Source organism: Anas platyrhynchos, chromosome 18 (genome assembly GCF_047663525.1).
Source record: "Anas platyrhynchos isolate ZD024472 breed Pekin duck chromosome 18, IASCAAS_PekinDuck_T2T, whole genome shotgun sequence".
Lineage (NCBI taxonomy): Eukaryota > Metazoa > Chordata > Aves > Anseriformes > Anatidae > Anas > Anas platyrhynchos.
The window spans coordinates 11,396,526-11,423,289 of record NC_092604.1 but is presented as its reverse complement, the minus strand read 5'-3'; the positions used below and the strand labels follow the sequence as shown (position 1 = coordinate 11,423,289).

Sequence of the window (26,764 nt, the reverse complement as noted above, 5' to 3'; positions counted from 1 at the left end):
TCTGCCTCGCAACGCTTTAAGAGTACCCAGACACCAGAGTGTCTTAAATCACGCTGCTTGGGAGCCTTAAAACCTTTCAGATCAGTTTCGCTGCTCGAACTCCTTTGCTTTTGGTGACTTTTGATTGAGCCCACAGAGAGGGAGAAGGTTAGATCTATATGTTTACACCAGAGGTCTCCAAACACAGTTTGCAGCGATTGAGCTTTACAACAAAGCTCGAGGAAGCATTTCCCAGGGAGAAACTGAGGCTTAGCTTAATGACTTCCTGCAGTCAGACAGACGGTCAGGCCAGCCTCGGCTTCCAGGTCCCACCCAGCCCAGCCCGGCTCCCAACAATGCACAAGACTCCTTCAACCGTGAGAGTCGGCGCAGCATTGTATCAGCGATTCCTGAGCGATCGCTCGCTTTTCCCACACCAGAGCAAAATCCGGTTTCTATTCACACAGAAAGCAACGTCTAAATACAATTATCTGCCCTACATCCTCTTCTTTATGGCGTGTTACTATTATCGACGCACAGAACAAATGCTGCTCGGCGAAAAGGAACCCGCTTGGTGCCCCTTACCCTCTGATGTCCATCTGGTCAAGCTCTCTCTTCTGCCTCCTGCCAGCCCGGGAGTAGAGGCTGGTCTTTACTTTGTTGATGACAGCACTGGACATATCGGACCAGTCCTCCGTTGACCTCTTGATGTAATGCTTCTTCAGCTCCTCCTCGTTGCCGTAGTAGGGGAAGATCATGTACTCCCCCTTGGAGTTCTTCTTGAAGACCACGTTGGTGTGCAGCACGCGGCTCAGCTCCCGCAGGAAATTGAAGGAGTTGTTCTTTAGGTTCTCTGGGGTGATCAGCACCACCACCACCAGGGTGCCGTCCGCAAGCTTCTCCGGCATATTGTTTGCACAGTCCAGACCGTCCCATTCGCACTCAAAATTATTGCAGCCCTGGTCGCAGTGACCATCTGAGAAGTGGTCCTTGCAGTACTGGTCATACAGGGGGCTGGGCAGGAGAAAAAGGAAGGCAGAAGAATGAATTAGGCTAAGTATTGTGCATAGTACCTGCCTGCTACGAAAATAACCTGTGCTTCACAAAGACCTCTGCTTTGGGTCAATACTCTTTATCCTAACGAACATGAAAGCGTTTTACATAGAAGGGATCTGTTCCATGCAGGACTGCAAAGCATTCAGATCTGGGGTGAAAGGCAGCAGCTGTGAAATTGTAAGTCATAGATGCCAGAAAACGGGGACAAATTGCAGTGACTCAGAGAAGACACGGGGACATGGAATAGTTACTTAGACCAGAATTTGTCCAGAAACCTGGGATTAAGTTCCTGCTGTTGCCAAAGACAATATTTGGTAAATGCCTGGACGTTCATACCATGTTTTGTGGTTGGTCTTCCATCCGAGCTCTTACTACACTGAAACTCCCTGTACTGTGAGCTGCAAAATGCACTTTTGTGGCACGATACAGACCAGGGCAGAGAAGCCAAACACAGAAAGCTTCAAAGGATACACAAAACACTGTAAGACCACGGGGAAACGCGATCGCTTGAGATGCAGCCCCATGTGCAGGAGAAGAGAATGAAGAGAGCCAACAACAGCTCTGTACTGAGGAGCTTGAGCAGATACAACCCGAAGATCTGAGAGATCGGGGCTTTAAATCAAGAGGGTCAACGAGCAGGAGGGGCACTTACTTGCACTGCCCTTCGTACTTCTGGCAGTCGAACCCATCGTACAGGCAGCCCGCGTTATTGCACTGGGAGTCGCACTTGCCGTCGTTGAAGTACTTCCAGCACTGCAGCGACTGCGAGCAGTTCTTCCAGGGGTCGTTGAAGTTGAGGGAGCAGTCGCCCCCGTCCCAGCCGCAGGCATGGTTGTTGCACTTGCCGTCGCAGATCTTGTTGCCGGCGTAGCCGGCGCAAACCGCGATCTCGCACTTCTCCTCGATTTTGGGTGGGATGATGTCCTGCCCGAAGCCACCTTGGAAATCGAAGTCGAGGATGTGGCAGTTGAGGCCATTGAAGTTGGCGGGGCAGTTGCAGTGGTAATAGGGGGGAGCGTCGCTGAGGAACTCGCAGGTGCCCCCGTTGTAGCAGGGGTTGGAGGTGCAGGGGCTGCTGGCCGGGTACTGGCACTCGGGCCCCGTGAAGGCCGGCGCGCACATGCACTTGGAGCTCTTGTGGATGGAGATGCAGGTGCCGCCGTTCAGGCAGTGCAAATTCCCACAGGTTCGGGAGTCGTTCTCGCAGGTGGCACCCACGAAGCCCTGGGGAGACGAAAGCACAGAGGGAGTGAGAATAAAGCGACGCTGCCCCGTGTCCTGCACCACGTGTGTGTGCTGGGAAACTGAGCACAACTCCAAGGGTGATCAGATAGACCCGGCCAGGGCACGGCGCTGGTGCTTCCCCTGAAATTAGTGATGGGCAAGGATAATCTAGGGTGTGAACCCCGTTAGAGCATCCCCCTGAAAATGAAGGGAGCTCTTCTCCATAGCTGCCTGCTCCACCTTTATGTGGTGCAAATCATCGTCCACCAACGAGATGGCAAAGAGCCTGTCCTACAGAGCTGGGCATCACAGAGTGAACCTCCTCCTCCTCCCTGACAGGTACCACATCCCCTTGGGGACGAGGAAGGTATGGATACATGGATATTCCCCTTCTCTGCAACCTGTAGGGCCCATACAACGTGCTCAGAGCTGGGGAGCTGCAGGTACCTACCGGGGGGCACTTGCAGATGAAGCCACGGCCGGTGTTGCTGGCCACAGCGCACGTCCCCCCGTTCCTGCAGGGCTTCCCCTTGCAGCCGTCCACCACGGTGTCGCAGCGACGCCCTGCAGAGGGAGAGAGGAGGGTGTAAAGGGGGCGCAGGGAGGCGTGCGAGGTGCTCGGGGCGGCCAGGCGCCGCAGGGAGCGGCAAGGAGGCAGCGCTCACCTGCGTAGCCAGGCCGGCACTCGCATTTGTAGTCATTGACCCGCTGCACGCAGTTCTGGGTGCCGCGCGCGTCGCAGGGGTTGGACAGGCACTCGTTGACGTCTCCCTCGCAGCGCTCCCCTACAAAGCCAGGGGGGCAGATGCAGCTGTAGCCACCTACCCGATCCGTGCACTTGCCATTGTTAAAGCACTTGGGCCCCAGGGTGACAGGATCAAAGAAAGGGCTGCAGTCATCCACATTGATCTCACAGTGCACCCCTAGAGAAATGGGGGAACAACCCACACAGCTCATCAAACAGTATCGGGGTGCCCGGTGGTCCCTCGTGCGAACCTTCCCTGCACAGGGGCTGAGCCTGACCAACTCAATGGCAGTCTGAGCCACCGCTCTGGCAGGAAGCACGCAGCACAGTGCAGCTCGTGTCCAAGGTTGCGTGGCCTTGATGGCTAAGCTCGCGAGCAAACACAATCCTCTATCGTTGCGTTTGCTTCTGCTAGCCTGAGCAGCTAATGAGCAGATAGCGAGGATATCTGCATTCAACCCGCTAATGCCCCAGCCTGGGGAATTAATTTACCTTGGGTTCCTCTGGGGCAGGAGCATTTGTAGGTATTGATGAGATCGATGCAGGTTCCTCCGTTCTGGCACGGGTGGGACAGGCACTCATTGATCTCCTCCGAGCAGTTAACTCCATGATAACCAGCCACGCACTACGAGGAGGGAAGAGGGGAGCTGTCAGAGATGTTCACCCCATTGCCACACAGATACACAAACAGCTGCTCTATTCCTGCCCCTGGAGCTACCACAACCCCCAGAAAGGGCCCAACGCAGCCCTCATTGCCCTCACCCTGCCCCACAGCACCGCGTGAGGACAGCACCCACCTCGCAGGAGTAACCTCCCAGGTAATCCGTGCAGGTGGCTCCGTTCTGGCAGGGGTTTGGGGAGCACTCGTCCACCTGCTCCTCGCAGTAGCTGCCGGTGTAGCCAGCCTGGCAGCGGCAGAAGTGAGTGTTGCCGGTGTCCACGCAGAGCCCCGAGTTCCTGCAGAGGTGTGCGACGTCGATACCTGCCGGAGAGAGCACCGAGAGACACGGGGACCTCAGTGACACCCAGGGACAATTCCTGGCCACCCTTTGCACTGTGTCCCACCAGGAAATGCAGCCCCAGGGCGGTGGGTGCACAGGACAGCAAACCCTGAGATCACTCTGTGCTGTGCAAAGGACCCCACCAAGAGATCTTGGTGACCCTCCAGCCCTGTGAGACCCTACAAGGCTGGGACAGGGACGTACCTTGCTGCTTTGCAGCCACCTCGCAGGAGACGCTGGGGACATCGCAGTAGAGCCCGGTCCAGCCGCTGTTGCACTCGCAGCGGTACAGGTTGTTGGTCTGCCAGCACTTGCCCCCATTCTTGCAGGGCGAGGAGTCGCACCAGCGCACCAGGTTCTGGAAGGGGAGAGCAAAGGATGGAGTCAGGACCCTGTAGGGCTTCTACAGGACACAGACCCAGCCCTGCACCCAGAGCAGTGACCCCCGAAATCCCCCCGGTTGGCATGGACTGACAGAACCATGGGTAGTGCCCATGACTGCCCAAGCCTCCTCTACCTGGCAGTTGAGCCCGGTGTATCCCTGGGGACACGTGCACTTGTACGTCCCGTAGCTGTCCTGGCAGGTGCCCCCGTTGAGGCAGGGCTTGGAGTCGCACTCGTTGATGTTGTGCTCGCAGTAGCTGCCCGTGAAGCCGGCCGGGCAGAGGCAGGTGAACGTGTTGATGCCATCCACGCAGGTCCCACCGTTGAAGCAGGAGCTGGGAACACAAACACCGCATCCACGTGAACCAGCGCCGCTTGGTGACGTGACCCCAGCCCCAAAGCCCCCCACGGACCCACAGGGCTCGTAAGGGACCCTAGGACAGCGCGGGGACCCCCTCGCACGAGGCAGTACCTCTCGGTGCAGTCGGGAGTGTTGTTCTCGCAGTGGATGCCGCTGAAGCCGGAGGGGCAGGTGCAGGTGTAGCTGTTGACGCAGTCGGTGCAGTTGGCACCGTTCTTGCAGGGGTTGCTGGCGCACTCGTTGATGTCCTCCTCGCACTTGGGGCCGCGGAAGCCGGCCAGGCACTCGCAGAAGAAGGTGCCCACGCTGTCCGAGCAGGAGCCACCGTTGTGGCATGGATCTGGATGGCAGAGGACATGCATGTTATGATGCAGCAGGTCCAGCCCCGGTGTTACCCATGCACACGTCCCCCCACCACGCCAAGGGATGGGACAGAGGCCAGCCCAGCCCCAGCTGGGGACTGGGAACACGGAGGGCACGTGGGACACGTTTGCTCACTGCCTGCACGTCACCGTCCCCCCCAGCCTCCTTCCTGCCAGCTACCACCTGGCCCGGATTGACGCAGCTCCATCGGGACGGGATGGAGACGTTCCCAAAGGAATGGGGCTGACCCCAACCCCAGGAGTACGGGGAAAGCCTGGGGCTAAAACCACAACGCCGGGGGGCTCCCCTTGCTCTTACTGGGCTGGCAGTCGTCGATGTCGGTGTCGCAGTTGCGGCCGGCGAAGCCCGCCCTGCAGAGGCAGCGGTAGCTACCGTTGGTGTTCTGGCACGTGGCCCCGTTGCGGCAGGGGCTCTTCACGCACTCGTTGATGTCGATCTCGCACGTCTGACCTGCGGACACAGCGGGTCGGGTACCCTGAGCCGGAGGTGCTGATGGACATCCCCGGGGATGGATGCCTTGCCCCGAGCGCCCGCCGCAGCCCGCAGCAGGGCAGCGCCCTGGCAGCAGCGCCCACCTTGCCATCCGGGCGGGCAGCTGCAGGAGAAGCTCTCGTAGTCCTCCGACTCCCGGCACTCGCCGCCGTTCTTGCAGGGGCCGCCGGCGCAGGGGGCCAGCACGTCCTCGCAGGTGGCTCCTGTGCAGGCACAAGTGGCCGCTGATTGCCCCCTCCCAAATAACGGGTAGCCCAAGTCCCCACGGTCCCCGTTCACCCTCCCCAGGGATGCTGCCAGCATCCAACCCTTGGGCTGCCTCCTCTGTCCCCAAGCCCTTTGTGACCCCTGGCCCCCCAGGAGCCCTTTAAACACTTGAAATCTGGGCTTCGTTAAAGGGCCACTCGTTTCCTTTGGAAGGGAAGCGCTGCTTGGGGTGGCTTTCCCCCTTACGCTCCCCCCCCCCCTTTCAGCTGCTTTTCCTGTTTACGTCCAGCCAAGGGACACGTTCCCTCCGAACCCTTATCTTCCCTGTCAGCCACTATCTCCCGAACTGGCCTTTGCTATTTTCCAGAGCCTTCCACTCCCCGCCTGCCCCATTCCCCCCACCCCCCCCGGGGGTTTCTATGGCCACTGCCGAAGGCAGGAAACGGCTCAGAGCTTCCTGCAATTGTGCTCCGGCGGCCGCTCTGCGCGAGCGGAAGCGGGAGGACGGCAAACAGGAATCGGCTCAGCAGAACCCCCCCCGGCCCCCGGCCTCGCCTCGCTTTTTCCAGCGGGGGCACCAGGGCGAGCGAGCAAACGGGGCCCCCCCAGCAGCGGGGAGGGTTCCCGGTGGCGATGCCCAGGGTGAGGGTTGAGGCCGAGCCCCTGCCACCACCTCAGTGCCTAAAAGGAGGAGGAGGAGGAAGGAGGAAGGAGGAAGCTCTGCCTGGCTGCTTCCCGAAGCTCCTCGGTGTTTCCTCCAGCCGTGCCGTGGCACGGGGAGGTGGAGATGTGAGCAGGGGGCTGCGGGGTGCTGCCCCCTCACCTGTGTAGGGCAGGAGGCAGTTGCAGGTGTAGCCGGCCACATCGTCGATGCAGGTGCCCTGATTCAGGCAGGGGTTGGAAGCGCACTCGTTGATATTGGTCTGGCAGTTGGGTCCTAGGGAGCAAAACAGAAAGGCAGGTGCAAAACTGGCCGTGATGGAGGCGTGCTCGTGGGAGGAGGGGAGCCTCCTGCTGTCGGCTCAAGCTGGGGGAGCCCAGTGACATCTCTCAGGGCTCCCACCCCTGTCCCAAACACGTCCTTACCGCTGAACCCTTCCCTGCAGGTGCAGATGTAGCCGCTGGTCATGTCCTTGCAGGTGCCACCGTTCATGCAGGGGTTGGATTCGCACTCGTTATTGTTGATGTCGCAGTTTGTCCCGCTCCAGCCCGGGTCGCAATCGCACCGGTAACTTCGGGGAAGAATTAAGAGTGTAAAGCTGGGGATCTGGCCTGACCCAACGTTGCTGGTCCCAGCAGCCCCCGTGCCCCCAGCCTACCCGTTCAGCCCGTCGTGGCATCGCCCGTGGATGCAGGGGTTGCTGTTGCACTCGTTCACTTCGGACAGGCACTTGGGGTCGTGGAAACCCTCGGGGCAGAGGCAAGTGAAGCCGTTGATGCCGTCCTTGCAGGTGCCCCCGTTGTGGCAGGGGTTGCTGGCACACTCGTCGATGTTGATGTTGCACATGCGCCCTGGGAAGGGGCAGCGAAGCGTTACCTCGTGCCAGGAGCCTCCAGGGGGCACGGAGCACGCGGTTCCCCCCCCAGCCACACCGAGAGCAACCATCAGAGCTTGGATCTCCGGGCACACGTGTGCCAGTCAGGTACGAGCAGGCCTGCCCCTGGTGTAGGGTGATTTCACGCCGCTGCATCGCCCTCCTGGCTTAATTAAATGCAACCGGGAGGGGGCCGTGCCATGGGCTCTTTTGGTCCAGGAGGGAATAAGGAAGGGAGGCAGTTTCAGCCCGTAACCCTACCTGCCGGGGCTGACAAAGGAAGGCTTTATTGAGGGCTCCTGGCGAGCAGGAGCACAAAGAGCCGTGCGGCCCTCGCTGCCGCGAGCGGGGAGCCGGCGGGGTCTGCTGCTATCAAAGCCGCTGGCTTTTTCCAGCGGTGATCAAACAAACCAGTCAGACAAGGCAGCAACCCGATACCCATGGGAGTGGATGCACCAGGAGTCGAATTCCCGGCACTGGGACCCCTTTGATTTTTGGCTTGAGCTGGGATCGCCCATTTGGACACGCAGGGGGTCCGGGCTGGGGTGGGAGTGCACGGGCACGGCCCCCCTGGGACCTCGGTCACCCCGGCTGCTCCCCACCATAGGAATCCCCCACTGGAGGACAGCAGTGCCATAGCTCCTCGCCCCATCCCTGTGTCACCCAGCGTGTCCCCATTAGGGCCAGGCTGCAAGCAGCCACCTCCGTGCCTTCCCTCACCTGTGTAGCCCGGCTCGCAGGTGCACTCGTAGCCATTGATCTTGTCGATGCACTTGCCGTAGTCGCAGGGGTTGCTGGCGCAGTCGTCCAGGTTGATCTCGCAGTTGGGCCCTAGAGGAGGAAAGCAGGGGCGTGAGGAGCTTGTGGGGCCCCGGCGCTGCTGACGAGGCAAAACAAAACCCCAAAACCCGCGGGCAGGCCCCGCCGCGCTGCTCCCCGCTCCACAACAAAGAGCCTCCCCCGCAGGCAGCTTCCAGGCTCCCGGCTGGGGCGCGGGTGTTAAACCGGGAAAACTCGTCCTGGCCGAGGACACCCCTGCCCGGGGCCGTCCCCAAAATCGGGGTGGCTGCTGGCGGTGGCCCAGGGCCTCCCGGAGCATCACATGAACCTGTCCGGGGATGGGACCAGGCACCTCGCTGGCACGGCTGCCCCGGCCGCTCCCCTTGCTCACCTGTGGTCCCCTTGAGGCACAGGCAGTTGTAGGCGTTGTTCCTGTCCTGGCAGGTCCCCCCATTTTTGCAGGGCTGGCTCTGGCACTCGTTGATGTTGATGTCGCAGCGGTGGCCCGTGTAGCCGGGCTGGCAGAGGCAGGTGAAGGAGGCGATGCTGTCCTTGCAGGTCCCGTAGTGGCACGGATCGGGGTCGCACTCGTTGATGTCGATCTCGCAGTGAGCGCCCGAGAAACCTGGGGGCAGACGGGGGGGACGTGGGGTGAGGATGGAGAGGTTGTGGGGTGAGGATGGAGAGGTTGTGGGGTGAGGATGGAGAGGTTGTGGGGTGGGGATGGAGGATGCAGGGTGAGCATGAAGGGACGGAGGATGTGGGATTGGGACATGGGATGCTCCTGCCCACCCAAGGCGGGTGCTGGGCAGCACCCACCCTCTCCACCAGCGCAGCAGGAACCCCCTGGGGATGGGGTGCAAGGGGTTGGACCCCCCCTGGCTGTGGGGCCTTTCAGAGCCCGGCTCGCGGGCTTTGTCCCGGGGCGCACAATGCCCTGCATTAAGCCAGCTCGGCTCAGGAACGGGGCCCTGCGTCTCGTCCCGGAGCGTGCGGGGGGGCCGGCTGCATGCACCCCCGAATAATCACCCCCCCACACACACCCCCGACAGATCCTATTCTCCTGGCCGGCTCCCTCCGCGACGGGCTGGGGGTGGAGAGCCGAGGACAAAGTACAGCTTTGACTAGACCCCGCCAAGCCCCACATAGCAGCTTTTCATCGGGGCTTGGCATTAGCAAGACACTAATTAGAGGCCATTCAGCTGGAAGATTTCTGGCGGGAGCTGCTCCACAAAAGAGCCACTGTTTGCCACCAGGGCTCGAGCCATCGTTCTGTGCAAGGGCTCCTTGGGTTTCGGTCCGCGAGCCCCCTGCACCTTGCGTCCCCATAGAGGCAGCTTTATTCCTTCCTTCCTTCCTTCCCCCTCGCCTGCCGCAGCAGGACGGGTGCTGCGGGGCCGCACCTCATTAGCGCCGCACTCATTACGCCCCGCATGGGGCTGGCTGGAAGCAGGGATTTGGGCACTTTCCTCGTGAATAGCTCATGGCTGTGGTTTTACGGCACTTTATGGGGCAGGAGGGGGGCTGTTCCTCACGTGGAGGGGACGTGGGGACCCCTCACCTTCGGTGCACTCGCAGCTGTAGGTGTTGGGGCCGTCCACGCACTTGGCCCCGTTCTTGCAGGGGGTGCTGGCGCACTCATCGATGTCGAACTGGCACAGGTGCCCGTTGAAGCCTGAAATGGAGGCAGAAAGTTGTGTCCCCGTGCTACGGATGGCCAGACCTGCCGGGGGGGCTGCCCGACGCCCCCTCCCTGTGCCGGGGCAGGTCCCGTGTGTGCGGGGGGCCCCCCACATCCCAGCCGGGTCTCCATGGGGACGGCTGCGCGGGGCCCTGAATGCGGGGCTGCGACCCGCCATTGAGAGCATCTTATTTACATCTCTAGAGGAGCAAAGTCTCTGAACTTCAAAACCTCCTTTCACAGATTAACCGTCTCCCCATTCTCTGCTCCACCCCGTGACTTTGACACCGCATTCAAAGCGGCTGGCGAGGCCCCCCCTCCTCTCCCCAGTCCCCCCCCCTCCCCAACCCTCTCCTTCCCAAAGAGGGGCCTTTTCAAGTGCAAAGCCGAGGGGTTTAATCCTCCTTCCCCTCTCCCATGGCTTGGTGGAGCATCGCCTGCGTGGCGCTCATGGAATGGGATAAACCTCCCCAAAAGCTCCTGTCCGCGTGTGGGGCGATGCTGCTCGCCCTGAGGTTTCTCCACCAGCATCCCACATTGCTGCAGAGCCAGGCAGCTCCGCGGGGAGCACAGCCCCTTTTTCCCAAACTTCTGGCACCGTCAGGCACAGGACACACGATGGCTCGGTTCCCAGCCCGCTGGGTGCCACATACCGGTGGGGCACTCGCAGTGGAACTCGTTGATCTTATCCAGGCAGTTGCCGTTGTGCAGGCAGGGGCTGCTGGCGCACTCGTCCGTGTTGATCTCGCAGTAGACGCCCTCGTACCCTGCGGACAGACCCACCAGCCCCATCAGCTCGGTGGCACGGGGCACAGCAGGACTGGTGCCCCCTCCACATGCAGGCTCCACCAGGAGGCACTGGGGTTTTATACAGACAGCCCAGGAGCTGTGCTCCAGCTGGTGGGAGCCCGTCCAGCCTTACGCACAAGTTTCTGGGTGGCCATCCATCAGGAATTGCCCTACCAAAGCCCGAAAGATTGGCAAGAGGACGGGTGTGGAGGGCTGGTGGTGCCCAGCTCCCCGCTCCCCTGTCCCCATTGCTATGGGATGCTGCACCGAGCACAGCACGTTTCTTTTCAGTGCTCCCACCCCAAGCTCTGAGTGCAAATTGATGCTGAGCTGCTGCTCACAGGCACCCGGAGCCTTCCCCTGCCTGCACTCAGCACCCAGGGGTGCCACACACACAGGGGCCACGGGGCCGCCTGCCCACCTACCGGGCATGCAGATGCACTGGAACTCCCCGATCTGGTCCAGGCAGGTGGCATCGTTCTGGCAGGGGTTGGAGAGGCACTCGTTGACATCTATTTCGCAGCGAGGGCCGGAGTAGCCCTGCAGACACTGGCACTGGAAGGAGCCCTGGGTGTTGATGCATTTCCCCGCGTGCTCGCATGGGTTGGCTCCTGCAAAACCCAAGAGTCGCTTCCAGGACGTGCTCCCAGCTGCAGCGAGCTCCCTCCTCTGCTGCACGAGGGGCTGGCACAGGGCACTCACCCAGCGAGCACTCGTCCACGTCCTGGTTGCAGGCTGGCCCCATGTACCCCGAGGGACACGTGCAGATGGCTTTGCCGTTGACGGGGTTGGTGTCGCAGTTGGAGCCCTCGTTGCAGGGGTTGCTGATGCAGGCGTCATCCAGGTGGCACAGCAAACCTGGGGAGCAAAAAGCACACGCACATCAAGGTGCTGGGCATACCAGCTGCCACGCACCGAGACCTCTGCCAGGGGACGCTCGGGGAGCTGCCGCCCCGCACCCTGAGCACCGGGGGCGCCTCTCACCTGTGCGGCCGTGGGGACACTCGCAGTAGAAGGAGGCCACCCGGTCGTGGCAGGTGGCCCCCTGGAAGCAGGCGGCCATGGCGCAGTCGTCGATGTTCTCGCTGCAATCCTCGCCCGTCCAGCCGTTGACACAGACGCAGTTGTAGCCGCCGTGGTTGTTGTGGCAGGTGCCCCCGTTCTGGCAGGCGTTGGGCATCAGCTGGCACTCATCAACGTCCTCGGTGCAGTACTGGCCTGCGAGGGACAGGGACACGGGGGTGAGGTTGGCATGGACGTGCTCCCACCGGCTTGGTGAGCCACGCTCCTTGCAGAGATGCGCTCAGCGGACAGCTCTGGGGACATCTCTCCCCAGCCACCTCCCCAGCCCCCAGGACAGCCCTGCCACCCTCGCTGCTACCTGTCCACTCGGGCGGGCACTGGCAGTTGTAGGTGTTGACGCCGTCCACGCAGGTGCCCCCATTCCTGCAGTTGTTCCCCGGACAGTCGTCGATGTTCTCCTCGCAGTTCTGACCCGCGAATCCTGCATGAAGGAGACAGCCGAGGTGACACCAACCTCCAGCCCTCATCCCGTGCCCCTGCCCCAAAGGGGGACAGCCCCGAAGCCCCGCAGGGCTCCCTGCACCGAGGCTGGGGCTCGGGAGCTGCCCTCCCGCCGCCCTCCCCGCTGCAGCCGGTTGCTCATTAGCAGGCAGACAGCCCGCCAGGCGCTCTCCACCCTGCCTCCTTTGAAGCCAGCCGCCCGGTTTCATCTCCAGCCCCGGCCCGCCTCCTCTGGGGCTGCTTTCCGACACGCACATTACCCCGCAAGGGAGCACTCGCCTGGGCCTGGCAAGCGGCTGCATCCCCTGCGCGGGGCAGACGGGCGTCCCCGGCGCCCCCGGCTCCGAGGATGCTCTCCCCGAGCAGCGGGGGCTCCGCTGGGGATGCCGGCCCCGCCGACTCCACGGCGAGCTGGGATGAACCGGGGCTGCTCCCACCACCGCTCGCGGCAGCCAGCGCTGAATCAGCCTGTTTTAATTTCGTATTTAAAGAGCCTCACAAGCAGTGCTTCCCCCAGAGGGGAATTCTTCGCTTCCAAAAGTCTCTGGCAGCGCGACCCACGGCCCCGCGCACGCTGCACTGCTCCCACCCAGCTCTCCTCGCTGCAGCCCGGCCGCTCAGGTTTGTTTTATCGCCTCCATCTGATAGCGCACAGCCCCTGACCTCTCCCCATGTGCAGCAGGAACGAAACAGCTGGGAACTTATCAGATCTGCCGAGCCACCCTGTCCCCCTTGGACTATCGCTCGTCCTTGCTCCAGGGTTAGAACAATCGCAGGCCCTTGCTCCGGGGACCCACAGCTTCAGCGCCGCTACAGGAGCAGCAGCAGCCGTGATTTATGATCGCTGATAGGAGCCCAAAGCAGGCAGTACTGCTCTGCCCCCTGTTTTTAAGCAGCTGGGCTGAGACCGAACAGCAACCACCGGCAGTGTCCTGGCTACCAGCATTAACTCATTTCGAGCCACCTGAATGAGTAATTAGTACTGCAATTACTTTAAACTCCGGGTTACATTCTGCAGCGATGGCACGATAAAACCAGACGAGATTAGTTTAACTTGAAGAAACCCGGTAGGGCCAGGCCTCCCTGGCAATGAAAAGGGGACATTGTTCCGCACCGGGCGCGCTGCATACCAGCGTATCAATCACCCTCTTATCATGAGCAACCGGCCCCCGGTTCCTCGTGCCTCTGCCCAAAGCCTCTCGCAGCTAGCAGAGGTGCTGAGGGACCTCCAAATCTCCCCGTTGGAGCCCCCCTGCCTTTCCGAGGGGCCGTGCCACCCCGCGGGAGGCGAACCGGCTCGTGCAGCATGCAAATCTCCCCGCAGCCGCCCGCGAAGCCGCAGCTGGGTGTGAACGTGCTGGTCCCCCCCCCTCCTTCCTCCAAGGCAGGGATGCTCCCCGGGGCGATTCCTCACCCCGCCGTGCCCGACGCCCAGGCTGCTGGGGAGAAAAGTGCCTCGTCAGCGGTACGGCAGGGCAGCGCCGCTCCTGCTGCCACCCGGCACCTGCCCGGCCCTGCGGCAGCGCCGCGCCGCCCTGCCCGCGCTGGGAGCTGCTCCCGTGGGAGCTGCTGGCTCGTGGCTCATCCTGGAAGGAAAGGTTTCCTTCCCCAGGTCAGCCCCAGCACCTCGCTGCCTGTGAGGACGGGAGCGTTGCTCCAGCCTGGGCAAGCAGGCGTGGAGGGGAAGGAGAAAATCCGACAGGGCCATGGGTGTCTTTAACAGTTACCACAGCCAGAAGCTTGGGAAGGGCGTTGAGCCTCTGGGTTCTGAGTCTGTGGAAGACCAAGATGAGATTCCCCCGTGCTACCTTGCTCTCTTGCATCTCTCCCCAGCAGCAGCTCACACCGCTGGCAGGAGGCAAGGACAGGGACATGGGGACGTCTCTGCCAGCTGGGACACCCCGTCCCCACCCCGTGCAGAGGGATGCTCCACGGTGGTGGGGTAGGAGGGAGGATGGGGCTCCCCTGGGAACGCTGAGCACCGTCTGGGGTGCAGAGCAGAGGAGCTGCTCACCTCTCATCCTGCCCCAGCCCCTGCTGGGCTATGGGATAAAACAACCCCATGGCAAACTTCCCAGGCAGCTCACCGCTGCTCAGGGCATCTCTCCCCAGGAGAGGACACAGCTGGTGGGGCTGGCTCGGGTGACAAATGGCTCTGTCCTCCTGGCAAGCAAAGCCTGGGCTGAGCTCAGGCTGCACCACGCTGCCCTGCGTGCACCGAGCTTGCCAGAGGGAGCAGCAATGAGCACGGGCAGGGTCTCCCTTCCCCAAGCCCGCCTGCACTCAGAAACTTTCCAAAAGAGCTATTCCGGGACAATTATTCCATTCTGGAAGTGGATTAAGCTAAAACGGAAAAAGGCACTCTTATTCTGGAATATGAGCATCCGCAGAGGGGCCTCTGCTGAAGCAGTTGTTTGGGAAGAGCTATTTTAGTGAATCACCGAGTATAAAAAGCCCCCGGCTGACCTCTGTGCTAGAGGCACGGCTGCCCAGCATCTCCCCAAACGCACCCGGGGCGGCTCTGCTCCGGCCGCTTGGTTTTGTCACTCCCCAGAGCTGTGACGTGAGCAAAGAGCTGGGCCACTACGTCCTCGAGGAAGCAACCCAGGGGGAAAAAGACCCACAAAAAGGGTCCCCGGCCCCCTGCATCCCCAGCACCTCTTTGCAGGGAGCACCCAGCGGGCGCCTACCTGGCAGACACGTGCAGTCGTAGGTGGTGTCCCCGGTCTGGCGGCACGTCCCCCCGTTCTGGCAGGGCGAGGGGTTGCAGGGCACGTAGAGGTGCTCGCAGTTCTGGCCGGTGTAGGCGGGCTTGCAGGAGCACTGGTAGGTGCCCACCTCGTTGGTGCAGCTGCCTCCGTTCTTGCAGACGGGGGGCGAGATGTTGCACTCGTTCACGTCCTGCTTGCAGTTGGCGCCGTGGAAGCCGGCCGTGCAGCGGCAGACGTAGTGGGCTTCGAAGGGGACGCACTGGCCCCCGTTGGCACAGGGGTTGGAGGCGCAGGGGTCGGCCTGCTGGCAGCTTTTACCTGGGGAGGGAGGGAGGAGGAGGAGGAAGAGGAGGGTGAGGATGCAAACCACAGCTCTTGGCGCTGGGAGTCCTGGCGCACAACCACGCTGTGCTCATAGGGCATGCAATTAACTCCCCCAACCTTTACCCTTTTAAAACCCCCAGCAGTGTGGGATTTTTGCAGCTCACCGGCCACCTCCACGCCCAGCACTGCCAACCCTCTCCTCTCCCAAAGCTGCAGCACCGGTGAAAGCATCAACCAGCACCGGGGCAGCTTTCCAGGAGCAACCCCCAGCGAGGTTACATCCATCCCCGCTCCCCGCGGCGGCCTCACCTGACCACCCCGGTGGGCAGCGGCACTTGTACTCGCTGAGGGTCAGCAGCTCGCAGGTCCCCCCGTTGCGGCAGGGGTTGTTGAGGCAGGCGTTTTCGCGGGGCGTGAGGCAGAGCTCGTCGGTGTAGCCCAGGCGGCAGGCGCAGGTGTAGTCCGCGGTGCCGCCGCGCACCACCGGGGTGCAGGTGCCGGAGTTTTTGCAGGGGGAGCTCTGGCAGGGGTTGGGCAGCTGGCACCGCTCGCCCACGTGGGTGCTCCTGCACCTGGGGGAAAAAAAATATAAAAAGATGTCATCGATTTGACCCAACCCCGGGGGGATCGGGGTGCCTTGGTCAGGTACCAGCACCGGTTTCGGGAGTGCGTGTGCGCCACGCGGGCACGCTGCCCGTGCCTGGCCCCGCGTTGCAGCACGGCTGCTTTGGGAGCTTGCAGGCTCTGCCCTGCCAGCTCCGGGCCGAGCTGCACCTTGAGAGAAGAGGAAGATGAAAGAGGCGCCTGGAACAAAGGCTTCCCCCATCAAGGGGCCTGCGCAGACTTGCAAAACCACAGTCTCCAGGGCCGACATCCTGCTTTTCAGCGCTAAGTGCTTTTTTCACTCCCCCCCCCCTCGCCCAAGAGGAAACCAGGGCCCAAGGGGGGACGCGGCGGCTCACCCCACGCTTGTGGCTGGAGCACGGCAGAACCAGGAGCACCGCACCCATCCCCGTCCCCCCCCTGTGCAGACACCCCCAGATCTGTCACAGGGGGAAGCCCCGGGGCCGAGCGGTGCAGGATGGCCATGCGGCATCGCCTCCTGTCTCTGCAGGGGGGGTCCCTGCAGTTTTACCCTCCCTGAGTCCTGAGAAATCAGCCAAATTCAACAACCAAACAACCGTGGGCTCGCCGTCGGCTGCTAACAGGTGGGGCATGGCCCAGCTCGGCGCAGCTGAGGTCTCCCCCCAAGTTAAACCCTCGCCAAGCTCCTGGCGGCCCCACGTCTCCGCATGGGGGCCCTGAGAAAAGGCCCCGCACCACGGCCACCGGCTCAGCCATCTGTCACCAGCAGCCACGAGGCAGGGACGGGGACACGGGGCACAAGGGCAAACCCTGCAGCGGTGGCTCCACGCCGCCTGGAGAGCCTGGGAGGGAATAACGTAGACGGGGACCTGGCTCTGGGAAGGGGAGGACGGAGCCGAGCTGTGCGTGGAGAATCATAGAATCATAGAATCATAGAATATCCTGAGTTGGAAGGGACCCTTAAGGATCATCAAGTCCAACTCTTGACACCGCACAGGTCTACCCAAGTTCAGACCATGTGACTAAGTGCACAGTCCAATCTCTTCTTAAATTCAGTCAGGCTCGGTGCAGTGACCACTTCCCTGGGGAGCCTGTTCCAGTGTGCAACCACTCTCTCTGTGAAGAACCCCTTCCTGATGTCCAGCCTAAACTTCCCCTGCCTCAGCTTAACCCCATTCCCGCGGGTCCTGTCGCTGGTGTTAATGGAGAAAAGGTCTCCTGCCTCTCGACACCCCCTTACGAGGAAGTTGTAGACTGCGATGAGGTCTCCCCTCAGCCTCCTCTTCTCCAGGCTGAACAGGCCCAGTGCCCTCAGCCGTTCCTCGTACGTCTTCCCCTCCAGGCCTTTCACCATCTTCGTAGCCCTCCTCTGGACACTCTCCAACAGTTTCATGTCCTTTTTATACTGTGGTGCCCAGAACTGCACACAGTACTCGAGGTGAGGCCGCACCAGCGCAGAGTAGAGCGGGACAATCACCTCCCTCGACCTACTAGCGATGCCGTGCTTGATGCACCCCAGGACACGGTTGGCCCTCCTGGCTGCCAGGGCACACTGCTGGCTCATATTCAACTTGCTGTCTACCACGACCCCCAGATCCCTCTCTTCTAGGCTGCTCTCCAGCGTCTCATCGCCCAGTCTGTACGTGCAGCCAGGGTTTCCCCGTCCCAGGTGCAGGACCCGGCACTTGCTCTTATTGAACTTCATGCGGTTGGCGATCGCCCAGCTCTCTAACCTATCCAGATCCCTCTGCAAGGCCTTTCCACCCTCATTTGAGTCCACAACTCCTCCAAGTTTGGTGTCATCAGCAAACTTGCTCAAAATGCCTTCTATTCCTACATCCAGATCGTTTATAAAAATATTGAAAAGTACCGGCCCTAAAATGGAGCCTTGAGGGACCCCACTGGTGACCGCCCGCCAGCCTGACGCAGCCCCATTCACCATAACCCTTTGGGCCCTGCCCGTTAGCCAATTGCTCACCCATCGTATGATGTTTTTATTTAGCTGTATGCTGGACATTTTGTCCAGTAGGATCCTATGGGAAACCGTGTCAAAAGCCTTGCTGAAGTCCAAAAAAATCACATCAGCTGGTTTCCCTTGGTCCACCATACGGGTGATCTTATCATAAAAGGAAATCAGGTTAGTTAGGCAGGACCTACCCTTCACAAACCCATGCTGGCTGGGACCAATGACTGCTTTGTCCCCCAGGTGCGCCTCAATACGTTCGAGAACCATCTTCTCCATGATTTTACCAGGCACTGACGTGAGACTGACAGGCCTGTAATTGCTAGGGTCTTCTTTCTGACCCTTCTTGAAAATCGGCACAACATTTGCCAGCTTCCAGTCTACCGGGACCTCTCCAGACTCCCAGGATCGTTGAAAAATAATTGAGAGAGGTTCCGCGATGACGTCCGCCAGCTCCTTCAGCACCCGGGGATGAATCCCATCCGGACCCATGGACTTGTAGGGATCCAGGTGGAGTAGCAGATCCCGCACACGTTCAGGGTCGGTCGGGAGTTTGTCATCCCCACCGTCCCGGTCCTCCAGCTCGGGGCACCCTGGGTCCCGAAGCCCATCATCGGCATTGAAGACAGAGGCAAAGAAGGCGTTAAGCGTCTCTGCTTTGCCTATGTCATCGTCTGTGAGAAGACCTTCCCTGTCAAGGAGCGGCCCTATGTATTCTTTAGTTCTCCTTTTTCCATTCACATATCTAAAAAAACCCTTTTTATTTTCTCTCACAGACACACAGGAGAGACCGAGGGCATCCGAATATTGAACGGAGAGCCCGGGGATGAGCCCCTTTGGCACCTCCCTGGCACAAAGCCTCTTGGGTTTGCAACGCGAGCTGCCACTCGTTTCGTTTCTCCCCTGAGCAGCTCTGCTGGTGGCACGCCGCTTCCCGAAACTGCGCCGGTGCAGGGAGGGCAGGGCAGGAGCCAGGCGATGCCGCAGCCCTGTCCCGCACCAGGGTGCCACGCTCAGCCCCACGCCGGGCTGCCGTGCTCGTGCTGCCATCAGGGACCTCGTGAGCAGAAATAAACGAAGGCTAATAAATAATAAGACAGCTGATGCCTGGGGAAGGTGCTGCTCTGGCAGGGCTTTGGCAGGACGGGGCTGGGGCACCTGCAGCGTGCTTGCACCCTTGGCCACGGAGCTGGTGGCACCTCGTGTCCACAAGGCACAACGCACCCAGGGGCACACTGGGGTCAGAGAGCCCCAGAGACCATCCTGGATAAAACCACAGCCCGAGGACCCCAAAGCCAGGACCCCAAAACCCTCACCCGCCAGCCAGCCCCAGCCCCGGAGCCGCCGCGCCGTGCCACAGGCAGGACCACGTCCCTGCCCCGCTCCCCCTCTCCTCTCCTACTTTTTTTCCTCTTTTTTTTTTTTAACCCAATTCTGATTTCATTGTTGGGGATTGTGTGAGAATTTGTCCGGATTCGGAGACATTTTGAGTTAATGAGACGGCATTATCCGGGCCAAATGAAAAAGAAAATGCGGACAATAATAAATCAGGGCATCTGCTCGGCACACAAAGGGCGGCGGGGAGCAGGTGTGCATCCTAATGAGGCAGAGCAGCTGCCGGCGCCCGCGGACGGACGGATGGACGGACGGTGCCCGGCTCGCCGGCGGCTCCAAACCCGGGGCACCGCGGCCGTGGGGGCGACGCCGGCGCTTCTGGGTGGCTGCGCCGCGGCCCCGCGCGGGGGAATGCGAAGGGGCCGGGGGCTGCAGGCGCCTGAGAGGGGCCCATTGTGCGGGGCCAGGCGAAGGCACGCCGCCGGCACAGCGCTCAAGTGTGCAGTCATCTGTTAAACCCCCCCCAACCACCACCACCGCCACCACCCCGCTGGCCCCCCCCCCGCCTCCCCGCACCACACACGCTTTTTTTCTTAAAACAATCCTGCGGGCGCTCTCGTGGCCGGCTGGCGGCCGGGGAGGCAGCGTCACGAGGTTCTCCGATGGGTAAAAAAAAATAAAATAAATAAATAAAAAAAGAGGGAAAAGAAAAGTGATGCCGGACAAAGAGCCCTGGGGACAGCGCGGGAAGCGATGCTCTGCCCGGGGCTGGGTGCGCAGCGCGGCGCGGCGCGGAGGGGGAAGCCCTCCCACCCCATTAGGTTTTGGATCTTTTCCAATTCCAAACGCTGGCAAGAGGCGTTGGGAGCTCGCCGCCGGGAAGCCGGAGCAGGGCAGATCCCAAGCGGAGCTGCAGGATGGTGATTAGCAGGGAGGTTAATTAGCGATCGCAAGGAACTCACCTGGGGAGGCAGCCGCCCCCTGCCTGGAGGCAGAAGGGAGCTTTGGGGCCTTTTGCAGCGCTGCCTCGCTGCACTGAGATGCTCACACACGTCTGTATGACTTTTTTAGGGCCCTCCTGACAGCAGCACCAGCTCCCACCGAGCCAGAGGCGTCAAAACTTCCAGCCAGGCACGAGAAACCAGGATGGGCAGACCAGGATACCAAGCATCAGATTTCCCTTCCATGCAAGGGAAGTATTTCCAGGCACTGGGAGGCACTGGTACAGCAGCCCTAAAGAAATAATACAACGCAGGCACCCTCAAAAGCCCCCTCTGTCCCCGTCACACCCCACGGAGGTCGCACAGACGTCGTGCTGCTCCTGCCTGTGCTTGTGACAACAGGTCTGGTACGAGGTGTGGTGCGAGGCCGGGCAGAGCACTGCTGGGGATGGATTTCAGTGCCCACAGTGCTTTAAGGAGTCCTGGCTGCAGATTGAAGCCAGGATCCAGGCGGTGCATGCAAAGCACGAGATCAAACCCCAGGAGATGCAGGCAGCGAGCACTCAGCGGCTGCTTTTCAGCTCTCCCAGGTTTGGGGAGCCCGGAGTCAGCAGCGCCGGGTCCAGCTCCCGGCCTCGCTCGGGCACGCAGCCTGGCTGCAAACCTCATCGCACCTCCACCTACTTCAGGGGCTGAAAACCTCTCCTGAAGTCCTGCCCAGGGAGCAAAGCTTCGCTTTCTGCAAAAAATAAGAAAAAAAAATCTCCTCGCTGGCGGTGCTGCTGGTGCACGCTCGGGCACTGGGTGCCGCCGGCCCCGCGGGCTGCTGAGCGCTCACCCCGTGGTTTTTCCTTTGGCATTTCCCAAGCAAGGGCTACGCAGTCCAAACCCCAAGCAGCTTCTGGAAATTAGCATAAGAGACATGAAAGCTAGGCTTTAATTAGAGATTTCAGTGTTGGCAGAGGACGGGGCGGGTGCTTCGGCATCAAAACATCTCCGAAAGGCCACCAGAAACTGGCTGCAACCTGGCCAAGCTCCGTGGGGGCTCGGGAGCCTCCTGGATGTCCGTGATCCATCCCCATCCCCAGGGATGCTGAGTGAGCTCCTTGCAGACACGAGCACGATGATTTACCCCCCCTGAGTGCCTGCAGCTCCTACCCACCCCCGGTACTTTGTGCTTTGGGGTCGTGGCAGAGGATTCCCACCAGGCTGGGCTGCTCCACGCCACCCCCGAGCACAGACTGCTGCGTGGAGGCGGCACAGCTCCCGACCCAGACATCTCCAGCACAATCCGCAGGCGATGCAGAAGGCCTCGGCCGAGGGCAGACAGCAAACCCCCTTGGGACAGCCTGGGAATGGGAACAAGCGGCCCCAAACTCCCAACCCGCTCCCAGCGCCGAGCCCAGGCCAAATCGGGATCTGCTCGGCGTGGGCACGTGCGTTTGTTGTGTCTGCTGGACATCCTCCGCGAGCCACGAACCACGGCAAAACGCTGCGGCGTTCCAGCAGGGCTCCAAAAAAAAAAACCCACCAGGCTGCTCCCTGCGGTGCGAGCAGCATGCCGAGCTCCCAGAGCAGGGCTGGGGGGGCGGGATAAGTTGGGGACACCCCTCCTGGCTCCAGCTTCGTGCATCTCATCCCGCTGCCACCCCCTTTGTCCGCAGCGCACGGGCTTTTCCCCGGCCCGCCAGCAACAGGTCCCGTCCCTGGCGCGCTCCCTCCGCAGCAATGCGGGCACTGAAAGCATCCCGAGGCAGATGTTCCTGCGACCTTTAACCCCCGCCTAATTCACGGGGTTTTGCTGTTTTCCTTTCCGCGCTAAGCTGCCATCTGCCACCCCCGGCGCAGATGACACTCGGGCGCTGCCGCAGCGCTCCCCGCGGCTTTGTTCAAATTCGGGACGCGCCGGCCCCGCGCGGTGCTGCCCTGAGCCTTGAGGGGGGGGGTTAAAGATGCTGGGTGCTCATCACCCCCAAGGACGGGGACCAGGCTGTAGGTAAAACCCACCTCAGGCTTAAAATGCACAAAAGAAAGCAGAGCACGGCCCCTGGACACACACAGGGGCTGTCCCCGCGTCCCCATCCCGTCCCAGCAGGGAGGGGACGGAGGGGCCCCGTGTCCAGGCAGCCCCTTATCTGCGCTGCCATCGCCTAACCTCGTCCTCACCCTCATCTGCTGGAAGCATAAACGGCCGCGGTTGTTTTCCCCAAGGTAAAAGCACCGTGGGAAAGCCGAGGAGGGACGGCTCGGGTCTTTGCTCGAGCCCCGTTTTGGGGCGATTGGGCTCAGGGGGCTGGGCGAGCCCCTGCTGGGGCTGAGCAGGATGGAAACGCCTCCAGGGAAGGGTCAGCGGAGCCCAGAAGTGCTTCAGCGAGCACCCAAGGGTGGCCTTGTGGGGGAAGGGGGCCAGAAACCAGCACCAGGACCTCGCGTGGTGCCGAGGGTCCCCATCGAGGGACCGTGAAGCACGGCCACCTGCTGCTGCGCGTTCCCGTATGCAAACGGAGCAAACCCGGCGGGCACAGGCCCTGCTAAGCCTCTTCTGCCCCGCCAGCCACAGAGGAGCCACTTTTCCAGTTGTGCCAGTGTTTTCTCACCCGGCGCAGCCTGGAAGCAGCTCCCCGACTGCTCCCCAAGTCACAGCCCTCGCCCCGAGAGCCGCTGCCACCACCGGGGACCCTCATCCCCAACAGCTCCCAGCTGAGCTGCTGCTCGAGGGGACAGGTCACCGTGCCACAGAGGGACAGGACATGTTTCCACCTTTCTCCTGGTTTTATTTTCATGCTACTGGCTGGAGGAGAAAATCCTCCTCCTTCCCTAGCAGCCCCTCTGGCACAGAGCATCACCAGGGGCCGTGCAGGCATGCAACCGGCCACAGGACCAGCTCCCCAAAAACCTCATCCTCAGGAACACCCCGCCGAGCTCCTCGCAGGGCGAGGGGAAGGAAAACCTCTCCCGCTGGCACAGCAGAGCTCCACATCCCTCATCAGCTCCCACCTCACCCTCAGCTGCCCCCCCAGCACCGCTGCACGGTTTGGGGACCTGCGGCACCGCGCGGCTGGCAGGAGATGGGCGCAGGGAGATGGGGAACAGCACAGCTGCTGCGCCGAGCTCTCGGCAGCATGGAGGAGGCTCCTTTTTTGCCACCCTCTCCTGCAGCTCACCCTGTGGTTCCTGGCACAGGCACCCGGGAGGGAAGCAAAGGCTGCGCCGCGCTCCCAGGAGAGCCAGGGCAGAGCTGCCCGGCTCCTCCTCGCCCGCCGCGGCACCAAAAAGCAGCGCTGGGCTGAACCGGCGGTTTCTTTCCAAAGTCCCGTCCAGGTCTTGCTTTATTAAACACGCCGGGACACCAGCCTGGGAAAAAAACACCGAGTTTCACATCGGGAGGGTGGTTGGCAAAGCAGCGGGTTCCTTCGAGTGACACCAGGTTAATAAAGCAAGAGCCGATCTACGGTCTAGTTTAATTAAAAAAAAGCACGCTGCAATCCAAACTCTTTGATGTGTGCTCTTTTTTTTTTTTTTTTTTTGTTCCAGTTCATTTTTGACCTAGCCCAAGCCATCTAATTGGGATTTTAAGACCCAGACTTTCATCTGGAGAGAAACTCAAGGAATTCCCAAAGCTGGATGCGCTCATGGACAGGAGTGGGGAGAGACGTGCTCCAGCCGCTCTTCCTCCTACCAGCACGGAGGGAAGAAAAAAAAATCATATGGCTTTGTTTCTTCAGCAGACGTTAGTCAGGACAGTTTGGGAATCCAAGTTCCCATTGTAATGAAAAACAATATAATCCCATTACTAAGCAAAGTGGCCGGGCTATTCACCCCGAGCGGTGAGCTACCTGGGAAGGAGCTTTTCAATGGAGCTTCATTCACAATGCACATGAAAGATGGCCAAGGAAGAGACCAAGACAAAACTCGCTTCATTCCCACCCTCAACAATGGGTACTAGGAACGTTGTTGTGTTTTTTTTTTCCCCAGCTGATGCTTTTTATATCCTCTGCTGGTGTAAAGCCGCTCAGCCCTATTGTTTGTGGGGCTGCACCGCAGCAACCTGCTCGCCTCGGTCCGTGCTGGTGGCAACGCGCAGCTCCTGGACGTCGTGGAGCTGCTTCACCAGGGTGATCCGGGAGGAAACGCTCCCACAGCCGGTGCTGGAGGCACCCCGGGGAAACACAGCCCTATAGAAAACGCTTTATCCTTTAACCCAGCAGAGAGAAAAGGCTGAACTGGGGGATTTAGGATCCCCACATCTCTGGGGCATCCCCGAGCCCTAGGCCACCCTACATCCCCTGTCCCCTGGGGAGCTGAAAGTCCTGGCACACACACGTGGCAGTGCCGGTGTCACCACCGTGCTCGGCGATGATGAACAAACTCTTTTCCTTTTTTTTTCTTTTTTGTTTCCCCTCCCCAGCCAAGTTTTGGCTAAACAGTGAGCTGCCCGATCCCCGTATATGGAGAACTCCCCCAGGAACACACGCGAGCCCTCCGTCCCGCTCCTCTGATCCTGGAAATAAAAACCTGCGATTAGGATCTGAACAGCTACCGCCAGTTTAAACAACCTATATTTAGCTCTGATATTTATAAATAGGGGGAGAGGAGGGGGTTTTACAGAGCCCAGCAGTGCCCCTACAGCCCAAAACCCTGCCGAAAGCCAAAGCCATGGTGCTGGAGCTGCTTTGGTGAGGTGGGGCAGACAGACAGACAGGAGGCAAAGAGGAGGATGGCCGGACAGTGATGGGTCCAGCCCATCTCCAAACTCACACTGCTTTCTCTCCGCCAGCAAAACTCCCTAAAACACTCAGCAAAACTCCCTAAAACACTCAGCAGCAGCAAACCCCTCGCCCCTCCAAGCGACGCCGCAGAGGCTTGAAGCCTGCCCGAGCAGACGGGCATTCCCCCAGCCCGGCATTGCTGCCACTGCCGAGTTGAACCAAGGAAACAGCAGGGAGGGAGGGAAGGAGCTGCCTCCGACACCTTTTGCCGGCAGAAATCCCTGTGTCAACATGAAGCCCCATTGAGCCCGGGGGACAATAGGGGCGGCGCTGCCCTCCGGCCGGCGCCCGCATTCCTGCCCGGCGTCCCCTAGAAACCCCCTTTCATGAGGAGCAGCAGGCCCTGTGAAAGGGCCGTCTGTCGCCCTGCCTTTTGACTCCCAGGCCTGTGTCTAACATTTTAATAGGGGCTGGGGGCCGGGGAAAGGCCCCCCTGCTCGCGGGCCATCCCCCCGCAGGGTCACTCTCCCAGCCCGCCCCGGTGCGCGGGGCTCTCGGTGCCGAGGGGCGCGAGCCGGCAGCGCTGGGCATGCCTGTGTCAGCAGCCACATTCCTCCACTGGCCCAGTTCAGTGCTTTAGCTGCTCACAAATATCTTCAGGAGGGGCTTTTTTGGGGGTTTCTCCATGAAGGATGCACCAGCCAGGCAGGAGTGCTGCAGCAGAGCGGACTCGTGCAGCCGCCAGCTGGTGATTCCCACCTTGACATCAATCACCTCCAGGAACTCCCAACTCATGCACAGCAATGCCAGCAGGGAATATAAACTCCAGGAGGTCCCCATCGCCCTGCTGGCATCTCCTGGCAAGGGACAGAGCGGTCAGGGAAGCACCGAGCCCCCCTGCCCTCCTGTTTCTCCCTTGGGAACAGCCACAGGTGGTTATGGAGCACCACGGTGCACCAGGCACCGAGGAGCTGGCAAGACTCAGCCCTGCAGCTCCAGCCCAGGCAACAGTTTGGGCCTGATCCTGCACAGCCCCGGTGGCCCAAAAGGATCCTGGCACCGCTGCCCGTGGCCATACTGACTTTTTATCAAGCCCAAAGCCGGAGGCTCTGCAGCCCCGCGCTCCTCCCGGCTCCCAGCCCACCACCACCTGGCCGCTCGCCCGCAGCGAGCCCCGTCTATTAAGTAAGGGCGACGTTATAGCGTCATTAAAACTTAATAAATCCATTTCCCATATAAATACCATTAAATTCAGATTTTGGGGAAGGGAATTAGGGCGAAAACTTGTTAAAAGAAAATGACTTGGGCGCAAATAAATTTTTGCAACTTGACTGAGCGTGAAAGTTTCCCATTAAAATGCGACTCCGCTCCCTTCGCTCGAAATGTGCAAAAGCCTAATAACCACGGCCTAAACATTAACTGTTTAACCGACTTTTCCAATATTAACTCCAGGCTGCTGTGGGGGAAGGGGAGGACGTGACGGGTGAGAGCTTGAAGTAGGTGCTGGTGCTGCGCGACCCGGCCCTGAGCCGCCGCGATGCTCCCAGCAGCGGTGCCCGGACACACGAGTGTGCCAGGGGGGCTGTGAGCACTGCACGAACCCGTGCAGGATGTTGTGTGGTCATGGGGAGCCCCCCCGAGCCCCATGCAGGGGTTTTGGTCGTGGTCGTGATCCTGCACCGCTCCTGCTGAGCGCCTCGGGTGCCCAATTCACCTCTGCTACCTGCTGGGATGCGTCATGCACGGAGATGGGTCTTGATGCTCAGATGGGCAGGAGCAAACGGGGGAAACTGAGGCACGCAGCAGCACTCACTTGAGAGGAAATCCTACAGGGTGAGCCCAGCTGCTGGACACATCCTGGAGCTGTCAATAGAGACCCTGCCATGGCTCCAGCTGCTGCCGTGCACCTTTACAGGAGAGCAGAGCCCAGGCGAGGTGCGCACATATAAATGGGCACCAAGAGCAGCATTGCAGCCACCTACACCACATGCTGCTTACCAGCACCTTTGGCCAACGCAAACTGCAGCAGCCCTGCCCCAGGACAGAGATGAGCT

At 60.9% G+C, this 26,764-nt stretch overlaps 1 protein-coding gene across 2 annotated transcripts in view; it reads right to left on the bottom strand.

Annotated features, from left to right (window-relative positions):
- NOTCH1 (notch receptor 1) overlaps positions 1-26,764 on the bottom strand; it is a 40,742-nt gene that overhangs the window by 7,439 nt on the left and 6,539 nt on the right. The window contains exons 3-26 of one of the 2 annotated variants that reach the window (XM_038164890.2): positions 15,487-15,749; positions 14,833-15,171; positions 12,000-12,122; positions 11,603-11,836; positions 11,321-11,476; positions 11,044-11,229; positions 10,483-10,596; positions 9,710-9,823; positions 8,540-8,773; positions 8,089-8,199; positions 7,153-7,345; positions 6,920-7,065; positions 6,657-6,770; positions 5,710-5,829; positions 5,432-5,584; positions 4,862-5,090; positions 4,523-4,724; positions 4,210-4,363; positions 3,802-3,986; positions 3,497-3,629; positions 2,925-3,182; positions 2,711-2,823; positions 1,688-2,259; positions 565-993 (exon numbers count right to left, since the gene is read on the bottom strand). In XM_038164890.2, coding sequence (XP_038020818.1) covers positions 565-993; positions 1,688-2,259; positions 2,711-2,823; positions 2,925-3,182; positions 3,497-3,629; positions 3,802-3,986; positions 4,210-4,363; positions 4,523-4,724; positions 4,862-5,090; positions 5,432-5,584; positions 5,710-5,829; positions 6,657-6,770; positions 6,920-7,065; positions 7,153-7,345; positions 8,089-8,199; positions 8,540-8,773; positions 9,710-9,823; positions 10,483-10,596; positions 11,044-11,229; positions 11,321-11,476; positions 11,603-11,836; positions 12,000-12,122; positions 14,833-15,171; positions 15,487-15,749 — 4,875 coding nt within the window. The remainder of the gene's footprint in view (positions 1-564; positions 994-1,687; positions 2,260-2,710; positions 2,824-2,924; positions 3,183-3,496; positions 3,630-3,801; positions 3,987-4,209; positions 4,364-4,522; positions 4,725-4,861; positions 5,091-5,431; positions 5,585-5,709; positions 5,830-6,656; positions 6,771-6,919; positions 7,066-7,152; positions 7,346-8,088; positions 8,200-8,539; positions 8,774-9,709; positions 9,824-10,482; positions 10,597-11,043; positions 11,230-11,320; positions 11,477-11,602; positions 11,837-11,999; positions 12,123-14,832; positions 15,172-15,486; positions 15,750-26,764) is intronic. The other variant, XM_072025427.1, reaches the window with a different exon arrangement.